At 30.0% G+C, this 12,949-nt stretch overlaps 1 protein-coding gene and 1 long non-coding RNA gene across 5 annotated transcripts in view; one reads left to right on the forward strand and one right to left on the reverse strand.

Moving 5' to 3' along the window:
- The window catches only part of LOC107441035 (phospholipase A2 inhibitor beta), a 45,763-nt gene extending 39,140 nt beyond the window's left edge, over positions 1-6,623 (forward strand). The window contains exon 3 of the mRNA XM_043050255.2: positions 4,092-6,623. Within this exon, the coding sequence (XP_042906189.1) occupies positions 4,092-4,552 (461 nt within the window). The 3' untranslated portion in view covers positions 4,553-6,623. The remainder of the gene's footprint in view (positions 1-4,091) is intronic.
- Positions 1-12,949, reverse strand: part of LOC107447262 (uncharacterized) — a 163,909-nt gene that overhangs the window by 77,405 nt on the left and 73,555 nt on the right. The window lies entirely within an intron of this gene.

The raw sequence follows: 12,949 nt of genomic DNA on the forward strand, positions 1-12,949 counted from the left end.
CGTTAATGTCTTACTCCCGAAAAAATTCACCAGCCACTATTTTACGCTGCATAACTGAGGGGAATGTGCAAAAAAAGAATGAAAAGATAGAGAATGAATAACATTTCAAATGTATTATCTTGGTCCAGCGATCATCCTAATTTGATATTTTATATCAAAAGAAAACTTATTATCACTCGTCCCCCCTAATGAATAGATTTTAAACAAAAGAACGAATATTCTATTGAATCTAAACTCGGGGATAATGACCTAGTAGTAAGAGAAACTAACAATTTTTACACCTGGAAAGCAAAAAAACATGTAATTTCTTTTGATCAGGAAGCTTTAAGAAAACCGATTTATTGTCTTCCCAATGAAAAGACGGGCACCTTTCTCTTACAGTAGCCTATTATTTGTAGTCATTGTTTGTAATTTAATGAGTCCGTCAACATATAAATCAATTTACGTCTGTTGCCAGACAGGTTGCCCGAGGGCAGAAGTGGCTCACCTGATGAACCTGATTGTTTATTTCTTTTTATGACTGACCGTTGACCTCTTGAATCAAAGCGAATTTTGGGCAGATAGAATGATATGTGCTTCATATTTCTCTTTAATCGGAATTGGGTGTTATTAATCACGCAAACTAATGAATATTATCTAGTAAAATAATCTCGTTTCTAAGGATGTATGAATAATTTTTAAGAAAGCGAGTCGTTGATATCATGGCTTTAATGAGTGTAATTTCCATTTCAAGATGGAAAAGAGAGATGCGAAATTTATTTTTATGTTTATGTATTTATTTTTGTATGTATTATTATTTTAATTAGACTAGGGAATATTAAAATGGTTGAAATTGATTTTTTAAGGCATTCAAATAACATTTTATTTTGATTGTACATTATCTTTCAGTTATATTAATATATCCGTTATGAAAAGACTCATTGGAAAGTAAAGCCTGCAGTTTCATTCTAAGCGGTGTATTTCTTGCACAATTTTATCTAATAATATTTTTATAGAAAAAACTTCTACTATTACAATTCAATATTCTATATGCATGTGCTCAGCGTCCCCAGCTTCCCTTTTTATTTCGTGGGATGCATTAATTTAATTTTATAATTCTTTTCAGGAAGAAAATGATTTTATTACAATTCAATACTTATGTACAAATTTCATCTGTTTTTTTTAAAAAAAAATTTATTTTGTGGTGTTTGTATTCAAGATGTAAAGAGCATTTTAAAGATTTTAATTTAACGTCTAAATTCAGTAAAGATTTCTCGAAAGACTTTTGTTCAATAATTTAATTTTTCTTAACAAAAAATCCAAATGTTTATAGTTGTCACGAGGTAAGAATATGGTGAATGAGACTAAACCCCCCACTTTATCCCATCTGTTTTTTTTTTATATTTATTTAATTTTTCGTTTTCATGCGGAAAAATAGTATTACCTGATTCATCAATATTGAATCTGACAGTAGTAATTTTGAATACATAACTTTAATTGGATGAAACAAAACTTGCGTTTGAACTATTTTTAGAAAGCTAAGATGAATAAGAGAGAGTTGTCATTAGAAGCAGTTATCATAAGAAACACAGATTCTTAATTAATAATTGATTTTTTTTCTGATTCTTAGTGTATACAGTATAGGGATATGTTAGCATATCGGATAAATAGTTTCTACGATTTTTTTTGACAACTACGCACTCTTATTTAAAATTCTCAATGTGTAATTAAATGTGTCTATAAATGAATTAAATATGATCATTTTGTTCATTCTGAGCTAAATTTCCTTTTTTAAGGTCGGATGGCATCGACTTTAATTTTTTTAAACAGAAAAAAAGGGATTTTATGGCGTTAAATCGCATAATTTGAATGACCAATTTTGATCAATAAATCGGAAAACTACATGGGCATTAGAAATGAGACAGACTCGCAAACGTCTACTGAAAAGATTTTCAGGCTCGGACTTTCCTAATATTTTTAACTACTTTTGAACAAACGTATGGTGGAGTTATTAAGCATAAAAAATGTAAAACTTATAAAGGTCTATCAACTATCTGCTGCTTCTGTTTGGTGCTTTTCTTTGTGAGGCCTACACTAATTGTCAAATGACTTTTATTTAACTCAGGAAGACTCAGGTACTAAGTAATCCTATGTATCTCAGACTCTGGTGGGCTGAAATTAAAATTCCTCGGGCTCGGGAAGGCTCTCATCTCCAAAAGCATGACCGAAGTCCTTTCTAATTGCCACGCAATGACCCACCATGGCTTAACATATTTTATGAATGATTAAATATAATAATGAAAAAAATGCCCCCTTACGTTTTCTGCTCCATTTCTTTGTTGGAAACATTATATTGCGCTAATGACATAAAATCTAAATCTTGCGTGCATTTTAAGACACTCTATAAAGAGTTAATGAATGAATTTAGGAATTAATTAGAAATATTGATTAATATTGACAGCATATTATCTACTCTAAGAACTGGGGTTCGATCCCCAGTGGCGGCTTGAAGCCCATCCAGTTTCAAATCAATGGGTACCAGGTTGTCTGGGAAGTGAAATAGGTCTGTGCGCAGTGCCTAATTGCTCTTATTGGGTGTTCCTTTCTCATTATATACGTCACCCATTAAAAAAAGAGATTACACATTAAACTACACTTTGCTATAAGGGTAAAAAAAATAAATTAATTTATAATCACATTTAATTTAGAAAGTTGAAGTCTATATACGTGCGTCTATAAAGTGTCTTTTAGATAAAAATTCAATTATAAAAGTCAATGGACTGTTTCATCATTTATCACAGCTTACGTCACAGGCGAGGAACTTTGGTAGGTGATGAAATATATTAATAACTACACACCCTTGGCAGAAATTGTAACTCCAGAAGTGGGCGATTTAATTGGAAAAAAAATTACTTATGCTACCAATTTTTAAAAATCGTGTAATTACTTCAAAAAGATCTTTAACTTCGGGTGTGACGAATGTTTTCTCATTAAGTCTGGAGGTAATTTGCATTTAGATAAGCTTCTTTAATTTACTTTGCGTTATTCTTACCCAGTGGGGGAGTATCTTAAATCCTTTGTCTTTTGTGAACTCTTCCTACAAAGACGACAGCTTAAACGAGAAAATATAATTAATTCGAGAAAGATTTAAGACTTATACAAACGATCAAAAATAGTATTCGAGTTATTTTATTTTTGCTAAATTCTTTTATTTTTCAAATAATTATGTATGCAATTAGCTTTTGAACATTTCATTTGTTTTGGAATTTGTTGCATGGTAAAATGCTTGCAAAGATTGTATGAAATTTTGGTCTGGACATAATTAATAATTTTTTTGAAGTCGGATTTTTGCAATCATTTGTTACAAACTAACTATGCATTTAAATACACGTGAAAAATTATATGTTTCCCTCCCATTTCTTATCTATTATGATACCATTTGTTTCGTGCAGGATTTGCTAGTTTGTCAGCGCTGTTACCAACCCAGTATAGAGGTGTGCCGTAATAACTGATTTAAGTAACCTGTTACAACTAATCTGGATACAAAACCTTAAATGTTATAAGTAATCGTTGTTTTAAGATATCAAGCCGTGGTATATTTATTCATTATTATTTTTTTGAGGGATTATTCATTAGGTCATATTAACAGCTGACTGTAGCATAAAATTCGAGTCCTCCTTTTGTATTCTCCTTTTTTGTTTAAATAAATACTGTGTGCTCTTTTTGTTTGTAATTCATATAAAATCGGCAATACGTATTCACACACTCAATCATTATTAGAAATTATTATTTTTTCCCCCAATGCCCACTCGGATATTTGTCATTCTGGTATCAGATTTGTTGACCACTCTCTCAGGGGTGCAATATTAGGTTTGCCAACGTTGCTCCTACCGCTCGAAGGACAGATAGTACAGAGAATAGAAGGAAATATTAATCCTTGGTTCGAACCCGGTATCTTTCTGACTTGACCTGACCACCACACAAAACGGTCAGCTTATTAGAAACAATAGAAATTTACTTTTATGGGAAGAAAGTCATTATTTTTTATTTGCAATTAATATTGTTTTCAAGCTTTGATAATATAGCATCTAACATATTTATTTTTTTTCCAGATAATTCTTTCGTATGCGATTGCAGACTAGCTTGGGTAAAAACATATATTCACCACAATTACAGTTATTACTTGACAAAGGAGCTGATGCAACTTCAGTGCCATACAGAAGATGAAAAGCTTTCCATGCAATTTGCGCATAAAATGAAAATGGATTGCAGCAAGTTTGTAGAGCAGCAGAAAACGACGACGACGACAACACCTTGGCCAGTTACAGAGCAACCTGCCAAGTTGGTTCCCTATGAAATTCACAAGTCTAAGAACAGAACAATCAATGATTTGTCAGCTGACAGTGAAAACAACGATATTATTCAAGATAGTGAAGCTATCGATAACAGTGATGAAACTAATGACTCTGGTCCATCAGGATCTAAAGCTGTTGTTGCCGATTTTAATTTAATAATGTTAGCGACTCTCTTGACTTTGTTTCTGGTACGGAAACGAAAAGGAACGTGTTTTTAAATATTGAGATTATAGTTTTCAATGCTTAACAGTTAGGTTTCTGAAATCTGGTCAATTTGTTTACATGATGGTAGTTCGTTAAATAATCCTTTGTGATTATGTCGCAGTATTCGCGGAATTATACTCAATGTTACTAATTCTTAACCTACAAATTATCTGGTTTCCTAATAAGAAATCAGGACACTGATTTGTTTTTTAAGAATAAATGAATGAATCACACCATTTCTGAAAATATTTTATCAGGATATCATAATTTTGGAAATTGAATTGTGATAAACGAATTGTCAAAGGAATTTGTATCAGTTCATGTCACTGATAAAGATATGAACCAAAGTCATTTGAGTAATTCAATTGTCATTTTTGTGGGATTGTACAAAGGTCTGAGACTTTTAACTTCATTGATAAAAGATGGGTATCATACTTCGAAGATTTCCACAGATTTTTTAAAAGATTTCTTGATCATAAAAGAGATGAATTTTTAGAATGGGTGCCACAGGCTTGTCAGTCTTTTGAAGTAGAATTTCTATTAAATATATTTTTCATATTTTTTCCTTGATTTGCATTAATTTAGAACAAAATCGTTTGGATTTTATAATTTAGTACAAATATATTTCTGATAATCTAACAGATTTTTTTAGTAACTTTTAGACTTTTTTTATGATTTAAAAATACCAAAATATATTTTTGCTAATAATCAGAGCGTCAGAAAGAAATATATATAATAGGGATACAGATATCCCATCTGCATCAAAGAGTTAAAGATATTAAAAAGGAATAATTTTCTTCAAAGAATTGGTTGAATGAACTACTTGTTGCTTATAATGCTCCTAAATTTGAAAAAAAAAAAATAGATCAGTGTTTTTAAGCAATCAATTAATATTTTCCTCCACTGAGCTCTTCTTTGACAAAGAAGCTGAATAGCTTCAGCTCTGTTTTTTGTATTTGCCACTTAATTCTTCGTACAAAGGTAGTTATTGCTTTGTGACGTCATCAGCAAAGGTGCAATTTATTGAACTACTAACGTTGTATTTATTCTCTTTAAGTTTTGTTCATTTTAAGTATGAAATGATTTTGATTGTATTTAAAACACAAATAAATCGAATTTAAAACTGTATTTAATTTGTTTACCGTAAGTTAATTGCAAGTGGTTTTTGCAAGTAATTTATTTCAAGTTGATAAAAAAGTATTTTTATATCTGAAATTTAGATGTTAGTTATTTTTTCTTTGCTTTAAATTTAATTTAAAATAATTGTAATTATTAATTTATTGCAAATTTATTACATATTATTGAATGAAAATTGATAACAAATAGTATGAAGAAAATTGATTTGTTTAACTTTGGAGTATTTTTGTCTTTCGTTTTAAATTTGTATTATATTTATATCTATTTTAAGTTTATTTGATGTGATGCTTGTAAATAATTCCTCTAAAAATATTAAAAATGAATTATTCTTTTGCGCAAAATTTGAGTTAGAGCTCTTTTTGTCTTTTGTTTCATATTTTATACCTACTTTCTAGTTGGTTTTGAGTCAAAATATTATGTAAGAAATGTAGTGTGTTAATTTCCTTTGCAAAGTTTTTGAATAGAATTGTCTAATTTGGTATGAGAACAATTTCTTTTATATTATTACCACTGATCGCCTTATATTATTAACACTTCTCATTTCAATCTTATAATTTTATTTTTTGAACTTTTTTTATTATTGAAGTATTAAAAGATTCTACAATAATTTATGGTTCTCATTATGTTTTGGTAATATATTGCGATAGCCAACTGAATTTAAAAGAAGTCATAAAATTTACTTTCTAGTAAAAAATGTATTAAATTTGGTGAAATTTTGCATAAGACATGATTATTTTAATTTTACCTTTAAGTGTTTTATGGAAATGTATATTTTTCTTCATTACATCATCAAAAAGTTAAGCTTTGCAGCTAATTCTTTTGCATCATCATTATGTTTTAAAATTATATATTTTGTTTAATAAAGTAGACAAGTTTGTCGTTCTGTGCTTGAATTTGTAACATTTCTTTTGTTCGAGCTTAATAACAAACTAAATTTTGAAATGCTGTTACTGGTTGTTGTTTTCTTCTTTTTTTTGAAAAATGAACTATCTCTTTACACTTATACCTATGTTTTTTTTTCTTTTTAAAAAGAGAAAACACAAACATTTAAGGTAAGCATTTCTTATTGTGCAACAAGAGATAATATTCAGTGTACATATTCATAAAATGGTAAGACATATTATTGTAAAAATGTCCAGAAAAATACCAATCTACTAGCCGGCTTTGACGATCAGCTTGGTCACCTTATAAAATTATCTTGTATAGTAGGGGAGAGTGGAGTCAATTGTAACATTTTTTACTTAACTATTTTAAACTATCAAAATCCAATATATTATTAGTATTAATTGACAGACGAGTAAAGTAGACTATCCTCTACTAGAAAACGAGTCTACTAGTCGAACGAGGTCATCAACATTCCGTGCCAGATGCAATCGCCTTCCCATCATATCCCAGACATGCTCGATGGGAGAGAGATCTGGTGATCTGGCAGGCCAAGGAAGAGTTTGATAAGCTTTCAGACAGTTCATAGCAACACGTGCCGTATGTGGTCTGGCATTGCCTGCTGAAAAACCAGCCCAGAGCGCTGCAAAAGGAACGGTAGCAAAACAGGTCTTAGGATGTCGTCGACGTACCGCTGTGCAGTTAGTGTACCTCTAATGACGACCAAAGGGGTCCGGGTGTCAAAGGAAATGGCACCCCAGACCATAATGCCTTGTTGAGGGCCGGTGTGGCGTGCAATAGTGAAGGCAGGATCCCCCCTCTGCCCTGTGCGTCTCCAAACACGTCTTCGATGATCGTCAGGACACAGTTGGAAGCGGGATTCGTCGCTGAAGACTATACGTCCCCAGTCGGCATCATTCCAGCCTGATCGAGCGTCGATTTTGCGCGTCTTAGTGCGTTCTTGGTGCGTCGATTTTTTTGTTATAGAGTGTATATAAGCATTAATGGTGACCAAACAGAAATCATAGCATATCTGTAATTAAATATTCTAATATTCCAACCCTTCAACCTTTAATTCTTCTACCCCCCGAGATATGTATCGAGCGTGATTAATTGACAAAAGAGCCTGCCTCGGCTATACAGATCCAACTGCAGAAGACATTCACTTCACAAAATAAGTACATAAAACGGTGTTATAAGAATTAAGTAAAGCAAAAAATTATAGAAGAAAAGAAAAACAAAGTAAGACAGACAACAAAGGTATCAGGGAAGCGTCTTTCTAAAACAATGTTTACTTAAAAAGAAGGTGCAATCTAAAAATAATATAAAGTCACAATAAGATTTGTAGCTTTGCTTTTTGAAGTATAAATATCGATAGTAATTATATCGTAAAATATTAATTTATAAACAATTTTTTTTAAATTTAGAAATCTATTTGCTAAGCAATTGCTAAAATGGCCTACGGTTAATTTATAAGTAAGAAATAGTTAAATTTTTTCAATATGCATTGGATGTCAAGTTGAGTTTCATAAAAGCCTGATTTGCCTGTACGACCCCAAACATTTGTGTCATTCCACTTGCAAAGTAAAAAAAAAAATATGTTAAATAAGTTAATACATTTTATCCCATAAAATATAGAAACATTTTAACAATTATCTGCCATACTAAATGATTTAATTTTTACGTTATTATGCATATTTACCCCGCTATAATGAACTCCAGATATAGTGAACACACAGTTGTAGTGAACGTTTTTAAAGGTCCAGTCCGAAATGTTATATTTCATACGTTTAAACATGGTTTTTCGAAGTTCTTTAGACTAGTAAAATTAAGTCACAGTTGAAATGTTTTACACTTGAAGCAAGGCTATAATTTTATATTATATTTACCATCTTCTGTAAGGAATTATCTGGGCTTTAGAATGGACAAATTACTAAAATATTTTAAAAGTTATTGAACTAAACAAGCATTAATTTGGCAAAATTTTTCCACTTATATGAAAATTATCAAAGTCCAGTACCAATGTATTTCTTTCTCCTGACCTTTTCCATTTCATTTTAAACTTCTTCTGCGCATTATAATAGGGGGCGTTGTTTTTTCAGTTTTTAGTGTTTTCTTTTCTTCTACTTGCTTTTGAAGTTGATGCTTGACCTGTGACTTAGTGAGTTTTTATTTTTCTGATGATTTTGATTGAGTTTCTTTTCTTAATTTGTTAATTATTTTGAATGTATCTTGTTTTTCCTGGACCTCTATACAAAACCATCGGGGTACTGAGGGAGATATTTTAAGCATTTGCTTCTCGCTCAATTAGAAATGGTTTTGTTTTTAATGACTACCGAGGCCGGTACCCAATGAAGACGTCGGCTTCGGTGGTCATATTTTTATTTTTATTTCCTTCGTTTCTTTTATTGATACTTTTTTCTGAAATTTCTGCTGCTTCTTAGCGCAGAAATCAAAGAAGTTTTATCCTTCTTTTTCAAAGAAGTTTTATCCTTTTCGAATTTAATTATTTGTGTTTTCTTTCAGTATTATCAAAGTCAATGCATCATTCCCATTTTTTGCAAGTTTTTATGACCCCAGAAATTGCGAAAGATTTGGATAAATTTCGAAGGATATGGATTTCTGACCCTTAAAATATGTGTAGCCGCAATCTGAGAATTATTAGTATATAAGTTTGCTAAGGAGAGTGGTTCAAAATTTGGACTCCTTACTGTTAATTTGACTTTTTATGCATTTCGCCATATCTCAAATTTTGAAAAAACGCGCATTTTTAAAATTCGATTTCTGAAGAACTATTCGACCGATTTTGCTCAAAATTTGTATTTTGTCATACCATTCTTTAAAATGATGTAAAAAACTGGGTATCTAACAATTTGAAATTTTTCGACCATTATTAGTAATAAATTTCGACTATTATAAGTAATAAAAAACAATAAATATTTACTAAAAATTATTTTTACATAGAATTATCTTAGGATAAGCGAATTTTATGATTGTGTGCATAAAGGTTTCAATTATCTTAAAAAATTCGCGAGATATGGAAAAATACTCAAAAACTGAAATTAGCTCTTCAGGGGTCCAAGCGTTGGACCGCTCTCCTGATCAAACTATGGGGACCATAATTCCTAAATTTCGTCTAAACCCCTATATTTTGGGAGACAGAAATCTGAATCCGTCGAAAAAAAATAATGTTTATTCAGAGAAAGCACAGTTTTCTGCTTGATTTCGCATTTTAAAGTATCGTCGGCACAAATTAATTAGCATATTTGAAGTCACCCCCTCGAGCCTTTAAGATTGAGTCCTAGAACGTTTATATCAGATCATTAGATCAAAATTTATTTAGGATGGTCGATTTTTTACTTCCATTTTTTATTTTTGCCTACTGTACTACTGCAATCATTATTTTTCAACTATACTACTTCAATATGCTAAAAAAAAAATTTTTTTTTTTGAAAGACAGTGAACCATCGCAGGGCCAGATTATCCATTAGGCCAGACTAGGCCATGGTCAGGGGCCCCCAATGATTAGGGGCCCCCTTAAAATGGATTTTTTGAAAATAAATTTAAAAAAATTAATAAAAACAATGATTTTTCAAATTTTTTCGAAATGTTATGATTATTTTTTAGTTCTAATTTAATAAAATAAAGTAAAATTTAATTTATTATTATTTATTTTAATTTTAAATATGCTTTCTTAAATGAAAAGATATATAAATACTTTTATATTTGAATAAATAAAAAAAATATACGAGAAAAAAATTTAATCTAAGGGCCCCAAAAATTCGAATGGCCTAGGGCCCCGCGTGCGCTTAATCCGGCCGTGAACCATCCTTTGTAATGCATTCAGATCTGTAGATGGTTCGGTCCCACAAATTAACGAAAAAAAATATTCTAACTTTAAATCAACAAAAATTACCAGTTTCGAATTTCAGACATTAAACATAAAATAACTAAAAATATTTCTGGTGAAAATCTCAAATCTTAGCAACATTTAAGAAACGAAAACTAAAATTGAATTCAAAATTTCAAACGTGTAACAGCTATGAAGTTAGAAACGATAAGTGAAATTTGTTACATTATTGCATCGTAGTGTTTACACAATATTACTGTCTAAAAATAAATATTTACATGCATTTTATGATGACATTTTATGATGACATTGTTAATTGACCTACTTAACTAATTGAGGAAACACAAACTAGTAAGTGACTAACAACTTTATGAGCACGCCAATGTTATAAATTTTCTTTTCGCAGTTTTATTCAAAGAATTATGATTTTCCGTAACTATTTCTTAATAAAATGAAATATACAAAAATTGTGTTATTTTTATGGTACAAACTCTTATATTACGTTTATTTTTATATTATATTATATTGCAAACAATTTTTTTTTCATGCAGTAGATTTAAAAATTATCGATATTCAAAATGAATAATAACAAAATATCGTTCCAGAATCTCTCCATAATAATATTGTTTTAAACCTCAATAATAACCTTAAAAAATGCCAGGGCATTGAAGCTTTGTTAGTCAGGTTTATTGAGCAATGATTGATCCATTTTTAAATTATTTTAAAGGTATTTGCTTCTCGTTGAAAACGGCCGCAGATACCGTTTAAATAATTAGAAACAAATAAAGCTTAGAAAACAATGAATGGTATAATTACTTACAAGTTTTAAAGTATCTATCTCGGATCATTTCAAATAGTCTAAAAATATCTATCTGAGCTTATTTAAGAAACTTAAAATATGTTAGATTGTTTGGAAAATATTGGAAGCATTCCCAATTAGCCCCGTGCATTGCAAAATGACAAGAATGTGATTTGCAAGAAAGCTGGATTTTTCATTTAACTCATCACACTTTCTTAGTGGGCTATTTCCAAATATTCTTTAGACCGATGTTTCTTTAAAGTTAATGCTCAAAAGCGATTGTATGTTTTATTTATCATCCATTGATTCAAGCGAATTGAAATACTAGTTTTATAATAAAATTTGAATGCCGTAATATCAATAAAAAGAGGGATCCGCATGTTTACTTCGTGCAACTATTTATATTCAAAGTTTTGTAAATTATATTAACGGTTTTCAAAATCGTTGCTGGAAAACGGTAAAGTTTAAAACATAAAAATAAAAATAATTCTTCCAATTTTATGTGAGAAGCCTAAAATCTTTTGACAGATGGCGCTGCTTTCTGATGCATGCATAGATTGTTTCATCATGTATTATGAGGGTTTATGATAGTGGGTTCGAGTTCTGATAAATGATAGCGAATTCGAGTATTTGTGTGTAGTTAATCTTTTGCTCAGTAGTCTGGTTTTTAGAATGTTATTTGGTTTGCAGCTGATGCAGTACACATCGAAAATTTTCAATGGGTTTTTCATTTATTAGAAGATTTCGAAATTTTCAAATTGTATTTTCAAATATTTTTCTTTCATTTCGGCGTTCTTTCATCTGCTGTGCTGTTTGTTAAAAAAAATTGACACAACATCAGGATTTTTAAAAAGAAAAATTTATACCCTGACACATGATCTTGCTGCAGAAACAATTTTTTAAGCATTAACCGTTTTGTTGTAACAAAAATTTTGAGTTCAAACACCCTATATAAATATCACTATTTTTTATTTTAAAATTTGTATGAATATAAAATCTCCTGCTTTCTATTTCATAAAATTAATAAAAATTTAGAATGAGTAAAATATTTTTCATCCTGTTAAAATTTGAACCATTATTTTTTAATTATACTCTGGTGTTTACCTAAATTTTTTTTTCTAACTTTGCAATTAACTGGAGTCTTAAAAAAAAAGAAATAATTTTAAAAATGAATAACTATCAAGAAAAAGTTGATTATATTTATTAAAGATCCCTTTTATTGATTATTACCAGACGCATTATTCATTATTTATAATTAGAAGAGGAATGATTTTCGATTAATTTTGCTAGCCGCAAATACTTTCAAAATTAACAACGTATTATAAGTAAACTAGTATCATTCTTCTTAAGCTGTTCGACAACTTCCGGGTAAAATAAAGAAAAATATTTAGGTTGCTGTTTGAGTATTCAATCATCCTCTGAAAGTGAGTTTTGGAGTGACTCTTCTCGGAAAAATTTATCGCCAACTCATATTAGCTGTGCAATGAAAAAGACATAAAAAACGACACTGATGCTTTTGTTTCAGTATGTTTATAACAAAACCGATGTACTGTTTGGCATAATTAAGAAGAAAAATTAACGAGGCGGACAATTTATTTTGGGATAACGCCAGATTGGAATAAAAATATTTATGAATGAATCATTTTTTTTACAAAGTGCTTTTTTATATTAAAAAAATGTTTATTTCTACTTAACAGCTTATTCCATTCCATGTGTGAGTGGTTTTTATATGTATGGTACAGA

This window comes from Parasteatoda tepidariorum, chromosome 5 (assembly GCF_043381705.1).
Source record: "Parasteatoda tepidariorum isolate YZ-2023 chromosome 5, CAS_Ptep_4.0, whole genome shotgun sequence".
NCBI lineage: Eukaryota > Metazoa > Arthropoda > Arachnida > Araneae > Theridiidae > Parasteatoda > Parasteatoda tepidariorum.